We start from the raw sequence: 18,226 nt of genomic DNA on the forward strand, positions 1-18,226 counted from the left end.
GAATCTTCAGTAACCTAACCTGAAATGTTAACAGATATAAATGGGTTTCAAATCTAAATAAAACAAGTTTTGCAAACAATTTTTCAGTATATTTAATATTTCATTGACACGTATCCCAACAACATAACAATTACTGTCAGACACTTTCTGATCAAATTATCTTTTGTAATTTCAAGTGAAAAAATTAATTACGTTCGGCATTCAATAGAATTATATTTTATTAATATACTAAGGTTAAGTAATACACACACAGTACGAAGGCATGTTTTGCAATGGCTTCACTTACAAGTACCGTTTCTGAAGAAAGATTTCTTACTGCTTTTGAAGACGATCAGGCACTGGACACAACGTGCCAAGAGATCGCCTTAGGTATGTATTAATTACCATGATTGTTCTTCCTATGCATATTGATGATTGGCTTTTATGTTTTGAAGAAAAAACTAGACACACACAGTAATGAAGCCTATTTCTGATCTATTAAAATATTATCTATACTAATGCCAGTAAAAATGGTATACCTTCCCTCAAAAATATAGCTACATATTTTTAAATATATAGAACAAAAAATAAGTACTTTGTTTAACATCCATATTTTCTGAAAATAATTATTCTTTTTAATTTAGAAATACAGTCTGGTCATACAAAACTTTATGCAATTATAGAAGAACTTAGACCTTTTGTAACTGAAAAAGATGTTACAATACGAAAAAACGGCATCTCTGCCCTTTCTACTATTTTATTTCATTTACCTAAGGATTTTTTGAATGAAGATGAATTGTGTTTTATAACATCATTTTATTGTGACAGATTAAAAGATCACCATAGGATTATACCAGCAGTAATAAAAGGAGTTTTGACAATTGTAAGTTTTGGGTTGTATTTTACAATTATATTTAGATAATAGCTATATATATAAACTAACATAATTGTTCCAGGTTCAAATGGATCATTTACCTAAGGATTCACCTGAATGCTTACTTAGGAGTCTTTTTGAAAATGTGCAGTGCCAATCTCAATTATCACTTGATCGCAGAAATATATATTTTATATTTACAACATTATTGGAAAATAGAATAGAAGATTTAAAAGCTATGGGGCCAGATTTTATTTATGGATTCATTACTAGTATAGAAACAGAAAGGGATCCTAGCAATCTTATGATATTATTTGACGTACTTCCATATTTTATGAAAAAATTGTCATTAGGCCATTTAGCTGGAGAAATGTTTGAAGTCATTGCGTGTTACTTTCCAGTTGACTTCCATCCTGTAATTAGATCAACCAATCAAGATATTAATTGCTCATCATTTATGAATATAAATTGTAATTTGACTTGACATTTTTCAGCGTAGAACAGAGGGAATAACACGTGATGATTTGGCAGAGAAATTGGCACCTTGTCTTTGTGCCGTACCAGAATTTGCCGAATTTTGTATACCACTCATAATTGAAAAATTACTCTCCAATCTTAAGATTGCCAAGTTGGACTCTTTGAGTCTGTTATGTAAAAGTTTAAAGACATTTGGTGTGAATGGCATAAAAATATATTTGACCGAATTATGGATTATCTTAAGAAAAGAAATTATACCAGGTGGAGATTTAGAATTAAAAAATGCAAGCTTGAAAGCAGTCACCACTATAATTGACACTATATCAAGTGATGTTGAAGTTCGTGAAAGTTTCATTAATGATATAACCACAGATCTAGACTCATCTTTATATGATGTGCAACTTAGTCTGTTTAGACCATCTGTAAAAATACTAGAATGTGTGGCAATGATCAATAAAGAATCATGTATACAAGTATTAAAAGCGATAGTACCAATATTTCTTGGCCAATATTCTACTAAGACTGCAATAGTTGATAAAGTAATTTTAATTGAAACATTAAACAATTTTATTAAAACTGCTTCTGATCATGGATTTACTATTAAGGGTAAATATATACTTTACATACTTTGAAATATGTATTTAAAAATGTTTTAAAATGCAACATAAAATCCTTTTTTAGATGTTCCAGAATTAGCATGGACAGATATACCAAACCTATATTTAAATGAATTATCAACAGAGAATATGGAATTACAATCAAAAATATTATTTGGTTTAACAATACAAAAAGCGTATTTAAATGAAGTACATCGTACTCTACTTTATGATAAAATTTGTAATCTAATTGGAACAAATTGTAATGAAATAAAAATACTCTGTCATTCGGCTCTTTTAAGTTTTGCTACATTATATTCAAACGAGATATCAACTCTGATCAAAGAAAAGTTTCAGTTAAATACTGGTAAATACTTAATACTTGAATTTAGCGAGCCTGGTTGTTTTAAACTATTTATTATTTTGAATGTTTCAGATGAGGAGAAGATAGAAATACGAATCCGTAAATTAAAAGTACTAGCAACTGTTGCTAAAACATATAAATTAGGAGTTGAAGTTCTTCCACAGATTGTATTGCAAACAAATGTTGCGAATTTTGACATAAGCTTTACAGCTCTAACATGTCTTCATAGGCTAGTCGCTACAACAGCTATTGACTATAATATTCTACAGTATCTATATAACGAATGTCATATTATTCAAAAATTAGCTGCCCTTAATATCAATCCCATGGATGAAAGATTAGATTTAGTTTTAAATATTTGTCGACTAATTGTACGAAATCTTATGATTGAAGAGCAACAAAATCTTGTCAACAAGTACATTTCAGTTTTAAGTAAACAAAGTTCAGAATCTGATGCTGCTTTAGTAATGAATATTTTCATCCCCTTATACCAAGATGTTGATTTAGCAATAAATGTAAATTTATTACAAAATGTACATAATTTAGCACTTTACAGCCAACATCCAAATATAAGGCTAATAGCATGTAAATTTATTGCTGTAATATTAAACAAATTTGATGATAGTAATAAATACTTCCAACATGCTTTGTCATATTTTAAAGAAGCAATAAATAATAATTTAAATTCAGATACTAATATTGAAATAATGCAAGCAAGTGCTTCTCTACAAATATGGCTAACAAAAGCTATAATTATAAAAGGTTCCCGTGATGTTGAAATATTTTTAGATGAGGTATGTAAAAATTTTTAGTCTTCCTCAATATTTCATATATAATATTTAATGTTTTTTAATATTGTATCCATAGCTTACCAATATTTTGAAACATGACCGAATAGGCCAGCATATAGTACAAGAATATAAGATCTTGACAAACAGACACGAAGATACTTTAGTGGTGGAAAATTTTTGTAATGTCAAAATTTTGTATAAACAAAGGGTATTTGAACACTTAATTAAAAAAGATTCTGAGTTTAAAAATATAGCAAGGCAGAACTATTTAAAGACATTAGTACAATTATTAGAAGAAGTACCCTTGGAGCTGTTACTTATGTATTTAATTAAGGTATTCAGTACATGCTGACATAAATATCACACAACACAGCTTATATCAACAATAAATTTTTGTTTCAGTTGGTCCCCCTTTTAATAGAATCTTTATCTCTTGAAAATGAACAACTAATTTTTTTAACATTAACAACATTGAACCTCTTATTGGAGACTAAACACAGTATTTTTTCTGATATGATACAAAGTTTTATTCCGAGGTTATTAAAATTATCTACCTACAGAATAATGGTAATATTTTATAAAATTGCTTGGTATCTTCAATATATATTCAATATATTCATTTTATAATTTTCATATCTTCATATATTGCAGAGAGTCAGAATAGCAGCTTTAGACTGTTTAACAAATTATTGTAATTATCCAACAATATTCATTAACACATACAAACAAGATGTATTGGAAAAGTTAATAGTTCCAATTGACGATCGAAAACGCTTAGTTCGAAAAGCCGCAGTAAAAGCGAGATCACGATGGTTTTTAGTTGGTGCGCCAGGGGCAGTAAAAAGACAATGATCTGTTTATTTATACATTAATAATTTTTACATTTTATAACTCATAGATGAATACATTTATGTTTGTTTAATACAAATAGATATAAATTTTATTCTAATATTGTTTTGTATATTTTTAAAGTTATGCACACAAGTCTACTTTTATATATCCATTTATATACATACATGTTAAAGCAAATGATTTCTCTTGCTGTACTACTTTTTCTTGTAAGAGTAAAGAAACTGATTCGTCATATTGTACTTATCCTATATGTTGTATATAATGTACATAATTGAATAAAGAATTGATTTCTGTAATGGGATTGAAACCTGAAAGTTACTCTTTAATGCATTTAGTACACTAGAAGCATGGGTGATGGTAAGACATAACTTACTTTTCTCAATCTAAAAAATGTAAAAGTTGTGTAAAAATGTTGTGTTACATCAAAGTTTATTTATAGGTGTAGTAAAGAATGGTGCATACAAATATGAAGATGGTACAAAATATATTGGGGATTGGAATTCAAAGGGGTTGAAACATGGTGCTGGTTCTTTACTCCTTCCTGATGGAACACGTTATGATGGTGGCTTTCAAAATGGATTGTGTTCTGGCTTAGGAGTTATAATATTCCCAGATGGAGCAAAGTAAATGTCATAAGATATTACTTTTTATAATTATTAACTTTCTAATGTACTTTATATATTAGATATGAAGGTGAGTTTATGCAAGGTTGGTTTCACGGTCATGGTGTATTTTGGAGGTCAGATGGGATGAAATTTGAGGGAGAATTTCGTGGTGGGCGTGTATGGGGATTAGGTAAGTAAGATTTTAAATGTTAAATTTTTCATATTGAATTAATAAATTACTGTTTCATCCAACTGTAGGATTAATTACATATGCGGATGGATCACATGGTTTTCCTAGAAATGAAGGATTCTTTCAAGATTGCAAACTTGTACGTCGTAGACATTGTCCAGATATAGTACAGAAGGCACAGAAGATTTCTATGATGGCACGTGCCCAATGTAATTAAATATTAAACATAAATATTAGTTAGTTATATTAAAACTTAATAAAGAGATATAATATGTCATACTATAATTTCTGTAATTATTGTGTTTATTGCTTGTCATCAGATATATGTATGTATGTGTATATATATATATATATATATCTTATATTACATAATACAAGTTTAATCTCTACTATGTAAATAAAATTATAATATTTATAATCTTATTTACATTTTAAATAAGTAGATTGTACGTGACCATGGATAGTAAAATAATACAAATATACACGTATATTAGGTATAAGAAATAATAGATTCTCTCATTCAGAAGTTTATAATGTAAGTATCTGGAAATGATTTTATGTATAGTAACAAATTATTATTTTCTAAGAGAAAGAGAGAGAGAGAGATTGAAGTTTTTAAATTAATTACAATGATAATAAAGTACTAGTGTAGTTTACAAGCTAGTGCGATGTACCGATGTGCGATACTTACTTACGATGCAGATTTTAGTAACATGGATTTATGACGTCAGTAATCTGATGTTATACGTGGGCGTGGGGATAAAAGAAATTAATATTAAACAGTTTTACGGCTTCACGTTCTTGATACATCATACGTCGTACATTGTACCTTGTTCTGAAAATTTAAAAAGCAAATAAGGCTTAAAGGAAGGAGTACAAAAACTAGTTTTTAAGATAGTATTAACCAATAGCTATCACGCGATATTGCTAAACCTATATAAACAGTGATTGTGATGCAAGTTTTACGAAATTATATAAATTGAATAACATGTCTAATAATTTAGATACTTTAAGTGAAACTACGACAAATTATAAATCAATATTATAACAGTACTAGTTCATTAATGAAACAAAATTACTACTCAATAATAAAATAGTCAAGCGATCAATCTAAAATCAACCTAAAATTTAATCATTAAAAATTAGACAATTTCTTAACAAATTTCCTTAGGAAAAAATTAATTGTTGTTTGAAATGGCGTTTCCAGGTAGGTATTACTCATTTTTCATGTCTTTGATTTTTATTTAGTGCTACTACGTGTAATACCGTACGCGATACAGTTATAATTTTCTATCGCTTGGTCTAGCGTTATTCGACATTAAGGTAGTGATTGTATTTTGTTCTCTTTCGTCTTTGGTCTCTCGTGTTTTAATTAGCCAATCGTCAATATCTATGCAGTGTTAGTGTGTTACTGCATTTTTTCTGAAATTTAATATAGACTCGTCCGTCATAATTTCGTAAATATACATTATCTTTACATATATTTGCGTACATAAGCCGCCGTTTCTATAATTCGTGATTTAAAATCGACAGAAGTATCAGTAGCGTTACTTCGCAAGTACTATTAACAATTATTTATAATTCAAAATTAATTAACTGTATAAATATTGATTTAATAGCAACAATACTGTACACATTAATCTATCATTTTAATAATGTATGTCAATATAATTAATTTTTATTTGGCGCATTTGAAGTGGTTCTTTGTTAACCGAATGTATACAGCAATAAAGTCATAAAAAAATTCAATTTTTATGAATATAGTAGAGTTACAGTGTAATAAGTTACATGTAAATGTAAATCGAAATTGTTTAGAACAACTGTTGAAATATATATTTTTGATATCATCAGTTTGAGTTCAGTATAAAGCACTTTTAAATGTAATCTACTAATGTTTTTAATTCATCTATAATTCGAGTAATATTTAATATTTGATACAGCAGAGAATGTGAATAGATTTTATAATTTTTTTAATTTACTAATTCATGAGGAATGTTTAATGGTTCAGAAAATAACTATGTTTTATATTGTTGATATAATTTTTTTGTAATTTTCAGTCAAGGAATTAGATATTATATTAAAAAGAACTGTAAATGACTCGAAGAACAGTAATGAGTCCTCAAACTTATAAAAATCATATTACAACAAAAGCTATGGCATCCAATGGTTATACTGATTCTGAGACTCCAGTCAAGGAGTCCAAAAACCATTCATCACCTTGTGAGTTATTCGAGTGTATGTGTGCTTAGAGTAGCCATTTTTATTCTTTTATTATTATTATTGTTATAATATTATTATACATGAGGGTATCACTTTGAAATGATCGATTAATAATTATTATTGGTTATATGAAAATATCTTAAATAATAATTGCAATTTAAAGTGATTCTCTTATATGCATATATTGCTTATGTATGCCTATGATTTGATTTCCTTATTATTATATTTTTATATTTTAATGTTTATGTTTTTGTAATTATATTTGTATTCTTTTAATTTATTTATGCTTATAATTTATTTATAATATTATAGAAGCTTATTTGCATTTGTAATCTGTTATTGTGTACATAAATATATGTGTATATTGTGTGCTTTATATATTATTTACATTATATACAAATTAATCCATTCTTGCAATAGTTGCATTTCGTTTGATTATGCATTATTTAAATATTTCTGATCTTTGTACTTTTTCAAATTAAGGGTATTTAAATAATGGTTTTTATGTTTTTAGCAATGCCATGGTTTGGTATGGATATAGGAGGTACATTATCCAAATTGGTATATTTTGAACCGAAAGATATTACAAGAGATGAAGCAGATGCAGAAGTTGAGACTTTAAAAAATATTCGACGATATCTAACTAGAAATTCAGCATATGGGAAAACAGGTCATAGAGACACACACTTGCAAGTATGTTTCATGTAATTATTTCTTAAATAATCTATTCAACACATTCTTACAAAAATATGTTATGTTATTCTATTACAGATGGATAATGTTTGTATCAGAGGTAGACGTGGTACATTACATTTTATTAGATTTCCTACAAGTGAGATGGGAAATTTTTTAGCATTAGCAAGGTCTAAAGGCATGGCAAATCTTGTCACAACAGTTTGTGCTACTGGTGGTGGTGCATATAAATTTGAAAAAAATTTTAAACAAGTGAGATATTTATTTCTTTATATCCTAATATAGCTTAATATATAATATATACACAGTATAAATCTGAATAATGTGTACATTGTTTCTGTAGGAAGTAAATATGAATTTAGCAAAATTTGATGAATTAGATAGTTTAATACGTGGTATGCTCTACATAGAAACAACAAATCCACACGAATGTTATTACTGGTCACATCCTACAGATGATAGTAAATGTCAGAAGGTTCCTTATGACTTTTCTGAACCCTACCCGTTTTTGGTATGTTGGATTCTTTAGAATATCAAACTGTACATTATTTATATATTGTATATACATATTTTATATATAAATAATTTTTATAGCTTGTAAATATAGGATCAGGAGTAAGCATATTAGCAGTTTATGGGCCAGAAAATTATAAAAGAATATCTGGTACTAGGTATGTATCCCTTTTATAACAGTATAAAAATATGTACTATTGAATTACATTTTAATTAAATTTGATTTCATATTTAGTCTAGGTGGTGGCACATTTTTAGGATTATGTTGTTTACTAACTGGATGCAACACTTTCGAAGAGGCAATAGAATTAGCAACTGGAGGTGATAATACTAGAGTAGACAAATTAGTTAAGGATATTTATGGTGGGGATTATGGTCCATTTGGTCTTCCTGGCGATCTTGTTGCAAGCAGGTAGTATTTTTAATAACTAAATAAATATTATTTTTGGTCTTGTGTTTTTATAGTTCACTTTGTATTTAATGCATATTATTTTAATTATATGTACAGTTTTGGACAGATGAATTCTAAAGATCGACGGAATGCAGTTAGCAAACAAGATCTCGCACGCGCAACACTTGTTACCATTACAAACAATATTGGTTCTATCGCGCGTATGTGTGCCGTCAATGAAAAAATTGAAAGGGTAAAATATATTCATAATTAATGTATCTATCATACTTAATTTTTAATAGTAACATTATCTGGTAATTTTAGGTAGTATTTGTAGGAAATTTTCTTAGAGTAAATCCTATATCAATGAAACTTCTGGCCTATGCTATGGATTATTGGTCTAAAGGAACGATGAAAGCTTTGTTTTTAGAGCATGAGGTTATATATGAAATAGTCTTATATAAGCTTGAAGAATTTAAAAGAATGTATTTATATTCTTTTTCTTTTCTAATTGTAGGGTTATTTTGGTGCAGTAGGATGCCTACTTCAATTTAAGGGTGAAGCAAACTAATATTATAGAAAGACGGATAATATATATAGCATTCCATTTGATATTCTAACTCAAATAAATCTTTTCATGAGGGTGGTTATGTAATTATTCAACATAATTATTTATTTTTGTTATGTAATATCAACTTTCTCAGGTAGTATTGTATATGTTGTATATGCAATGTTACATCAAATTTTAATAATGGTATAAAATTAAGGTCAGGATTGTATAATCTTGAAATGTGACTATATTTATTAATGAATGAGCACAGTATAATTATACACAATATAATCATTTTAAAACGCGTTACATGATTATTACATAAAGACCTAATGTGGGCACAAACCTTGCACGAGTTTGTATAAGAATTTTCAATGGACCAAAACGCATACAATTTACCACACAATATTCTTTGTATCAGTAAAATGAGTCTACCTCATATTTTACTTTCTAAATGTTTATGTAAATACGTATATACCCAAATTCTTACAAACAAGGCATGATATTTATTATTATTGATATTACACGATTTTTCAATTGTTCACAAACAAAATTGTGACAAAAAAAATTGCAAGAAAGAAATTGCATTAATGAGTACTTAATATGTGTTATTACTAATGACTTCATTATTGATACATTTTTATTTTTATCATTAAAAAAAATATAAAATTATACTTGATCTATGATGATAATGGTGAAAATTAATACAAAGCATATTGGTTGGTGGCGACTTTTATAGGTTATTTACATGCATTTTTTAGTTATTTGAAAACTACATTGAGTAATGTGCATTCATTATTATTAAATATTAACACGTTATACATACAGTGCTTCAAAATGTAGACATGTAGCATATTGTTACACACTTTTTAATAGAATAATTTATAATGTGATAAGCAATAGAAAGATAAAATACCTATTATCACAATATTTGTACTATAGCACTATAAAAAGAATGTTTTTTCTAAACATATTTTATGATATGTTTAACGTTATAGCCAACATTTATATGAATTTACAAATACAAAAAGAGAACAAATTTGTTTATAAGCTTATTTTTATGGAATAGAAACAAATGTAATTTTCTTATATCAATAAATAATTCCTTATTGACCCCGATATATTAGGAACTTTAAGCTATTATTGTAAAATATTGTTTCGATTACGTTAAATACATTTGCATGCATTTAATGTGTTTTCATATTATTTCATTTATATACAATAAAATTATATGGTTAATGAGTAATAAAACAGTATTTTCCTTCTTATTATACTATAAAATCGTACATATTCTGCATGCATTGACGCTATAAAATTTTGGTTACTTAGCAACTAATCTGACAAAACACTGTATAACTTCACGTTGGAAATATGTAGTTGTCTTTACGTTTATTAATGAAATTATAAAATAAAGATATCGATATTTTAAAGTAATAATTGATATTGATATACTTTATCACCTATTTTTATAAATTTTTATTGATAATCATCGAAATTGATGACAAAATAGATATCCATTTTCGTGATATCCAATTCTCGTGATACTCTATTCTTCTGATTTTAATTTTTTATAAAAATGGTGAGCCTTTAAATTTTTGATTGCAAACATTTAATCAACAAAATCTGAATTATGCATATATAAATTATTTTACTTTTATAGGGACCTAAGAAAGCAAAAGTACCTGCTACTGTTGATGGTGTAGATACGTCGAAAATGAATAGAGAACAATTAGAAGTTTATGCACACAAGATACTTGAAGAAATGGAGCGTGAACGAGAGGAAAGAAATTTTTTTCAACTTGAAAGAGATAAGATTAGAACTTTTTGGGAAATTACGAGACATCAATTAGATGAAGCGCAGGCAACTGTCAGGTATTTTTCTACATTTAATTGTAAATTTAATGTTAATGAAATTTAACTGATATGTATATGTATTTTTAAAGAAATAAAGAACATGAAAAAGAAGAGTTATCAGAAAAACACGAAGCAGAGCTCAAATTATATAAACAGAAAGTAAAACATTTAATGTATGAGCATCAAACTAATTTGTCAGAAACTAAAGCTGAACATATGGTTGCTCTTAAAATGGCACAAGATGATCATACTCTTCAAGAAAATGAATTGATTAAAGATAAGAGAGAATTAAAAAGATTGCAAAAAGAACAAGATTTGGCCCATATAAATGAAATAAAAGCATTAAAATTGGTACGAAAAAAATATCATATACCTTTTGTTACTATTAAGCATTTTGTAAATTGAAATTTACTATTTAGCAACATGCAGAAGAAACAGATAAGCTGATAAAACAGTTTGAAACTGAAGCTCAAGAATTGGAACAAAAATATGAACAGAAGTTGACGAGTCAATATGAATCCCTTACTTTAAAACATCGAATGGAAATAACTGAAGTAGAAGAAAGAAAAAATACACAAATTGCAAATTTGATAAAAAACCATGAAGTTGCATTTGCAGAAATGAAAACTTATTATAATGACATTACTCTTAACAATTTGTCTTTGATAAAGAGTATGAAGGTATAATTAATTAAAAAGCAAGTTAGTCATATATATAATAACATTATTGGATTTGTAGGACCAAATGGATGAAATGAGAAGTAATGAAGAGCGTATGAAAAAACAAGTACGAGAGTTAACTATCGAAAATAAAAAATATTCTACTGATATAAAGTCATATGAAGAATCCTTAGCAAATTACACTCGCCAACTTGCAAATTATGATAAAGATAAACAAAGCTTAATTGTAAGTATTTAAAATTTTGTCACATATATTATGTGGGTTATTTTTTGTCCAAGACCTTAATTCTTTTAGAGTACTAAAAAAAGATTAGTAATAGCTACAAAAGAGTTAGAGAACTTAAAATGGGAAAACGAAGTATTAGAAGTACGTTTTGAAAAGGTAAATAAAAACATATATGTTCCTTTCTAAATAAAATTACGCTTATTGTGAAGTCATTATAACTTAAATTGAAAAGTCATGTTTTTTTATTTAGTGTCAGTCTGAAAGAAACGAATTACATTCAAGATTTGTCTCAGCAATACTTGAGCTCCAACAGAAGACAGGTTTAAAGAACATTCTTTTAGAAAAGAAACTTGAGAAATTATCGGATTTATTAGAACAGCGTGAAGCACAGATCAGCGAAGTACTTACTGCTGCTCAACTAGATCCAATGGTCGTTATTAATGCTAATAAAAAATTAGAGGTTTGTAATTTTTTTCCTTTTCTTTTTTATATAAATGTTCTTTTTTTGCAGAATATTCTTTATGCCCTCTCCCCTTTTTTTATATGCAAATGTCTTTTATCTGCAGGGTATGCTCTCTTTTCCTCTTTTTATGTAAATGTTTTTTCTTCTTCTTCAGAATCTGTTGAATAGAAAAAACAGTGCCATACAAGATCTACAATATGAATTAGCAAAAGTTTGCAAAGCGCATGACGATCTACTTCGAACGTATGAAACTAAATTACAAGAATATGGGATTCCAAAGAGTGAACTTGGTTTTCAACCATTGAGAGTAAAAGGAGTACCTACAAAGTTAGGATTAGGACCAGCTGGTCTTGTTACTTTAAATCACTAGTCTACTAAGATTTTAATTTTTTTATTTTTGACTGATCATACAATACATTTTCACTAACAATTAGTGAAATGTAAAAATAATAAAATCAGATTAATGCAGAAAGATTCAAGCAATTTCTGATGCAGAATGTTTTTATTTTGTGAAACAAGTAAGTTTTAGAACGCATCTGCTTTATTTTTTTATAAATTACATAAAATTATCACAGAATGTACAGAGTAGATCATATTGGTGCCTGATAGTTGTATACTTGTACAATTTCATCTGTTTTATCATTTACTTAATTTCGTTATCATTTATTTCAATTGTAAATCATCATGCATTTCCATAGTACATTTTTTTATAATTATTTAACAACTAACAGGCACAATTATACTGAAGATGCTTTATATATATATGTATGTATGTATATATATAGATTTTATATATAGATATTATAACATATATAGACATAGACACATTTACTATTCTAATTTACAAAATATTATAAATTGAATATATCAGGTCACGTGGTTAATAAGGTTCAAACACTTATATATGTGTATATATAAGTATATATATGTATATATACATATGTATATTGGGTTTATGTAAAATACCTTTCCTTCAAATCTATTGATTTTTTCTGTTTCAAAAACATTTGACTATTAAGTGAAGAAATAAACAATTCATTGTTATTTTTTTTTATGTTTTGTATAGCTATAATCTTATTATGTATGATGTATATACGCATACACGTATAAGCGAATGCATATACTTTTTTTGTGCAGACACACAATTATATATGTATGTATACATATATATTTTTTATATATGTATGTATATTAAGAATTTGGCACAATAAGAAATAGAATCACAGTTGAAATCATTGTACATCATAAGAGCTATGGTTTGTTAATACATATTTCCTTTTTTCTATATCTGCAAATCTGATTGTAACTTTCTTCACACTTGAAAGTCATCTTAAATATAATATATATAATGCAATATAACTATATCTTATTTTCAGTTGCTATGTTATATCACGAAATAAGTAATTAAGAGATCATGATTTCAGAAATAATAGTATAAACATCCAATAATTTCATTGCTTAAATTCGACCACTGTAAAGTCTTCTTGCAGATTTTTGGATTAGTCTCAGTTCATTGGTTCATTGTGTCAAAAGAATATTGAATCTATTTAATTTCTCAGAGCCGCATGAATCATAGATAGTAAAAAAAATAAGCATCTGTTTTAATTTTAGACATTAGTGGTCCATCGTTCCATTGTATGTATATATTCCTCTTCTATGTATATTAGATTCTTATATATTCTTCAAAGTATACTACTATTAAAGGTGCAGGGGTTGCTAACATTTTCATTTCATAGTGCCATAATTAAGTGAAAAACTATGCATACTGTTTCTAAATATGTAATTTGCCAGCGTTATACTTATACTATTTTGATAAAAATTTTGTAAAATATAACGCTACACTTTCATTTGGGTTTTTAGAAATTGTTGAAAAGATATGAGAATGCAATAAACCTTTCAATGACAAACTTTACCTTTTATGATAAATATCTATAAGCTGCTTTTTTACTATATTGGAATAATAAATAAAAATTTTGGATGTTGTATTTAAGAAAAACGTTCTTCTAAGAAATTGTAAGCAGTAAGCAAAACGTTCGTGCTTAATAAAAAAATGTTATAGAAAATTTTGTAGCAATTTTAATTTTGAAAGAAATATAGATAATGTAATCTTTGCATTATAAAATTGAACGAAATAACTTCGTATAAAAAGTATTTTCAATAAAATATTTGTACACGATTACTTTTAATTTGAGATCCATAGAATAATTTTTGATTTTTGTTCAACTCATTATCTTCCAGTTTGGCAAAACTTCAGCAATTAATGTAGAAAAGTATGTTGTTACATTATATACAACGGTTTCACCAGCAGCTAGAATTGCGCCAAACGAACCATATGTACCATAATCTATAATACTGTGATTACATGCTGATAAAACTGCAAGATCTTTGCCTGGACCTCTTGCATTCATATCAGACACGAATTTAATTCTATGTCTTTTACTATTCAAATTATACTTGCACCAAACTATATTATCGCTAGTTACTACAAAAACTACATTACGATACTTGCCAATAAAGTAATCCATTGCCGCAAAATAATAGCTGACTGGTGCAGGTCTAATCTTTAATTTTTGCCATAAGTAATCCACATAATCTGTTCTTCGTATATGTATGCTTACAAATGTTGGTTCAGACAAATTAAATTCCTCTGCCACCTCTTTCAATACTTTTTCTGCATAAGCTCTTAAATTTGGCTTGAATGTAAATTCTCTTCGTACATCATCCAACCACACCAGAATAAGAGACCAATAGGCTGCATGTCTGTGAAGCAAAAACATTAAAAACATAAAATATCAGTTGTGACAAATGAAATAAAATAGCCTACCTTGGTATGATGATATTTTGTTCTGTACTGTTCCATTGTCCAAGAGAATTAACAACTTGACTAACATCTAAGTTACATCTTCCAATGTAACTGAGTGGTGGAATACTGAGATTTTCAAAGTATTCTTCAAGAGTTTTTAATATGCATCGTGGCATAAATGGTTCCAAGCCGGTCCTTCTTGCAGTAGCCCACACCGATACATATTCCCAAATCTGATTCCCAAGCCTACCACCTTGAACTGCAGAAACTATTCCATACTTGGGACAAGGATTCCTCCACTCTGGTGGTATTCTGATATTCTTTAAGGTAGTGCGACAAAGAGCTTGTTCATATGTTGAAATCTTTATATGGCGGGCTGGTGGGTTGGATGTGTACATGGGAAACAGGAAGACATGGATGCCAAAGACCACTATCAGAGCAAGAACTATTGCACTTGCAAGTACATGCTGCTGAGCGTGACTCATTATCCTTATATATTCCTGTATGATGTAGTCACTACGTATGGCTCAATTCTTTTTCTATCTTCTACTGCTTTCTGATTATTTATTTTCTACTCTTCAACTTCCACTAGTCCGGCATTTCGTATCTACAGGTGTGCCATGTCCTTTGCTTTTCGTCGTACATCTTTGCAATGATAATATTATTTTTATTGAACAGTACATGCTACTTAATTGTAGATGATTACAAGATATGGATTGTGTAATTAATGATGATAGTAGAACTAACTGAAAAAATGTTTATTTAAAAATGTTATGTAATGTTTTTAATCCAATTAACAAAAATATTGTTACTATCTCGATTAGGATGTCAATAATTTTTCGTTCGGCTAGAAAATGATAGGTAACGTTATTAAGTAGTACACGTCGATGTTGGTCAGACAGTGAAAAGGACATGGCCTAGCATATTTTGTTTAAAAGCTGCTAATTTAGCAAGGTTTTATTGTACAAAGCACGATACATATAAATGAGAATTGTTTATTAATATTTGTTTATTTTGAATCTAATGGAATTATATTACATGTTATATATGATACTATAAGGTAGTAACAGGTGGTGAGCTTCAGATATTACACGAACTTTGTTATATATCTATATACAAGAGTAATATTTACTATTCATATAGCTACATACAGCATGTAAATGATATTGTAAAGAAAAAAGATACTTACACTGAAGTGACAAAAAAATGGTTAAAACATATGATACATATAATTAAGTGTTAGAAACAATCGAATTACGTTCGACATTTGAATCGAACCATCTTAAATATAAACGACGACATTTTAATATCCACTCACCTGTCGCATACAATGATTGACATTCAATTCGAAATGCACTACCATCCGTAAGATTTACATTCACCACTATTTTATTTCTATCACTCATGTTTTCCCGGCAAAATCGATGCGTATCTCGTGCATCAACGCTTGTTGCGTATCTACACGGGATGTTTAATATTCGCTGAAGTGTTACTTTTTTCGACGCGAATAATCACAGTGCACACATTTTCAATATTACGACGTTATTCTCGATATTTTTCGTAACGAATTTGTTCGGACAATTTGCTGAACGATCAACAATGTTTAGTTCAAGTAGAACTTGCATCCTCGGAACGAGGGATGTTGTCCCAATTGATGACGTCATGAGGAACTGTTACCGTCACCCTTGGATAGTACAGTCACAGACGAGTAAAAGGGTAGACTTATCACCTTATTCAATTTCGCATTTCATGCTCTGAAGTACCGATTGCGTAAAACATTGAGAAGTTTTGATCACTGGATTTTTGTTAGAAGCTAATTTTTAATCTTTGTCATTATATATTTTATTACAATTTATAAATTTTCTCAACCTAATTCGAAACATATATAGTTATTCATCAATTACTTCTTAAATATATAAATCGTTTATATAATTAGTCTGACATAATCCGTTCAGTTTTATACATTAATGCTAAATCTTTGATTATCTTTTATGCAGATCATTGCTTGACTATGGGGATGTCTTCGGAAAATAGTAACCTATAGATTTCATGACATTTGATACAAAACGTTTGGTAATATTTGATTTATTTTAACAAAAATGGATGTACAGATACGTTTATATAATTTTTTGATTAATTCAAATTATAATATTCGACGCTTTGTTACAGATCTTTTTCTACCCTCTCCTTCTTCCAGGGGATTTGATGATTCTTATTCGATGACAAGCTTCGCAATAACTTTTCTTAGGTCAACGACACCAATGATAACGTTTTTCGCACCTAACCGTGAGTCGCACGCATTTATGTCGCTCAATTATGTCGTAAGAGGAAAGGTCCGAATTGGCAAGGTGACTAGTTGTATATTGTATTAAAGTAGCGCGCAAAATTCAGATAGTGGAAATTTGTTTTAATCAACCAGCTGAATAGTTTTGGAGTAAATAACTATTTTAATAAAGACGAAGTGTGAATGGGATAAAGATACTTCCAAATAAAAAAAAAAAAGAATATGCGGTTATCACGTATATTCTAATGACAACGACCCTTACACAATATTATTCTACTTTTATCGTTACTCTTATGACAGGCTTTCGTTACAACTTTAGCTGATAATCGAAGTACACGTAATAATATGATAATATCATCGTACTACGCACTATGCCCGTAATATTTACGCTTGCGAAAGAAACTTTTGGGACGACCTAATATTCATCGATATGTGAAATGGTACTAGGTTGCTTCGTGTTTTATCCATGAAATAGAATGTTTTTGATTATTTGCACTTTAATCTTTATTTCATAATGCAATTCATATATCGGAAGAAGCCAGCTCTTTGAATGCAAGAGATAACATACTTAATCCTTTAACCTACAATTATGGACATAACCCGTATTAAATGAACGGGCACAACCCGTATTAGATGAACGGACACAACCTGTATTAGGTGAGCCCCATAGCTCCATCGGGCATAGCCCGTAATACTCTATTTAAGCCTTTGGTAAGAATGTCAGTGACATTCTCAGGACTAGGTATATATGTATAATCTAATATTCCCTTCGACACGCGGTTCTTAACATAAAAATAACGTACTTGGATATGTTTAGAACT

The 18,226-nt window shown here is 28.4% G+C and overlaps 5 protein-coding genes across 12 annotated transcripts; 4 read left to right on the forward strand and 1 right to left on the reverse strand.

The window, feature by feature from the left end:
* Positions 1-36: 36 nt before the first annotated feature.
* LOC117230785 (MMS19 nucleotide excision repair protein homolog) lies at positions 37-4,234 on the forward strand. 2 transcript variants are annotated; one of them, XM_033488557.1, is made up of 9 exons: positions 37-369; positions 624-862; positions 936-1,268; positions 1,348-1,936; positions 2,012-2,293; positions 2,363-3,084; positions 3,158-3,415; positions 3,484-3,648; positions 3,733-4,234. In XM_033488557.1, the coding sequence occupies exons 1-9, from the start codon at positions 273-275 to the stop codon at positions 3,931-3,933; spliced, it is 2,886 nt and encodes a 961-aa protein (XP_033344448.1). In that variant the 5' UTR covers positions 37-272; the 3' UTR covers positions 3,934-4,234. The 2 variants fall into 2 exon arrangements, with proteins under 2 accessions (XP_033344448.1, XP_033344449.1); XM_033488558.1 differs by having other exon boundaries at positions 229-369; positions 808-862.
* On the forward strand, positions 4,164-5,013 carry LOC117230793 (MORN repeat-containing protein 4 homolog). Its single transcript, XM_033488574.1, has 4 exons — positions 4,164-4,290; positions 4,373-4,556; positions 4,619-4,728; positions 4,797-5,013. The coding sequence occupies exons 1-4, from the start codon at positions 4,281-4,283 to the stop codon at positions 4,943-4,945; spliced, it is 453 nt and encodes a 150-aa protein (XP_033344465.1). The 5' UTR covers positions 4,164-4,280; the 3' UTR covers positions 4,946-5,013.
* Positions 5,014-5,835: 822 nt separating this feature from the next.
* On the forward strand, positions 5,836-9,402 carry LOC117230789 (pantothenate kinase 3). 6 transcript variants are annotated; one of them, XM_033488567.1, is made up of 10 exons: positions 5,836-5,935; positions 6,786-6,948; positions 7,463-7,641; positions 7,720-7,893; positions 7,985-8,152; positions 8,236-8,312; positions 8,390-8,566; positions 8,663-8,798; positions 8,870-8,983; positions 9,063-9,402. In XM_033488567.1, the coding sequence occupies exons 2-10, from the start codon at positions 6,822-6,824 to the stop codon at positions 9,114-9,116; spliced, it is 1,206 nt and encodes a 401-aa protein (XP_033344458.1). In that variant the 5' UTR covers positions 5,836-5,935; positions 6,786-6,821; the 3' UTR covers positions 9,117-9,402. The 6 variants fall into 6 exon arrangements, with proteins under 6 accessions (XP_033344458.1, XP_033344460.1, XP_033344457.1 ...); XM_033488566.1 differs by having other exon boundaries at positions 5,921-5,935; positions 6,786-6,963; XM_033488565.1 differs by lacking the exon at positions 5,836-5,935 and adding an exon at positions 6,260-6,282 and having other exon boundaries at positions 6,786-6,963.
* Positions 9,403-9,712: 310 nt separating this feature from the next.
* On the forward strand, positions 9,713-12,723 carry LOC117230787 (dynein regulatory complex subunit 4). The gene is made up of 8 exons (XM_033488561.1): positions 9,713-10,674; positions 10,756-10,967; positions 11,039-11,300; positions 11,369-11,629; positions 11,688-11,855; positions 11,925-12,011; positions 12,106-12,315; positions 12,473-12,723. The coding sequence occupies exons 1-8, from the start codon at positions 10,672-10,674 to the stop codon at positions 12,686-12,688; spliced, it is 1,419 nt and encodes a 472-aa protein (XP_033344452.1). The 5' UTR covers positions 9,713-10,671; the 3' UTR covers positions 12,689-12,723.
* Positions 12,724-12,837: 114 nt separating this feature from the next.
* Positions 12,838-16,797, reverse strand: LOC117230790 (galactoside 2-alpha-L-fucosyltransferase 3-like). 2 transcript variants are annotated; one of them, XM_033488570.1, is made up of 3 exons: positions 16,440-16,797; positions 15,143-15,766; positions 12,838-15,078 (listed from the first exon to the last, which is right to left on the reverse strand). In XM_033488570.1, exons 2-3 carry the CDS (start codon positions 15,604-15,606, stop codon positions 14,538-14,540), a joined length of 1,005 nt encoding a protein of 334 aa, XP_033344461.1. In that variant the 5' UTR covers positions 15,607-15,766; positions 16,440-16,797; the 3' UTR covers positions 12,838-14,537. The 2 variants fall into 2 exon arrangements, with proteins under 2 accessions (XP_033344461.1, XP_033344462.1); XM_033488571.1 differs by lacking the exon at positions 16,440-16,797 and having other exon boundaries at positions 15,143-16,429.
* Positions 16,798-18,226: the final 1,429 nt, after the last annotated feature.

The sequence above is a fragment of the Bombus vosnesenskii genome, unplaced genomic scaffold (genome assembly GCF_011952255.1).
Source record: "Bombus vosnesenskii isolate JDL3184/JDL3185 unplaced genomic scaffold, Bvos_JDL3184-5_v1.1 scf7180000013267, whole genome shotgun sequence".
NCBI lineage: Eukaryota > Metazoa > Arthropoda > Insecta > Hymenoptera > Apidae > Bombus > Bombus vosnesenskii.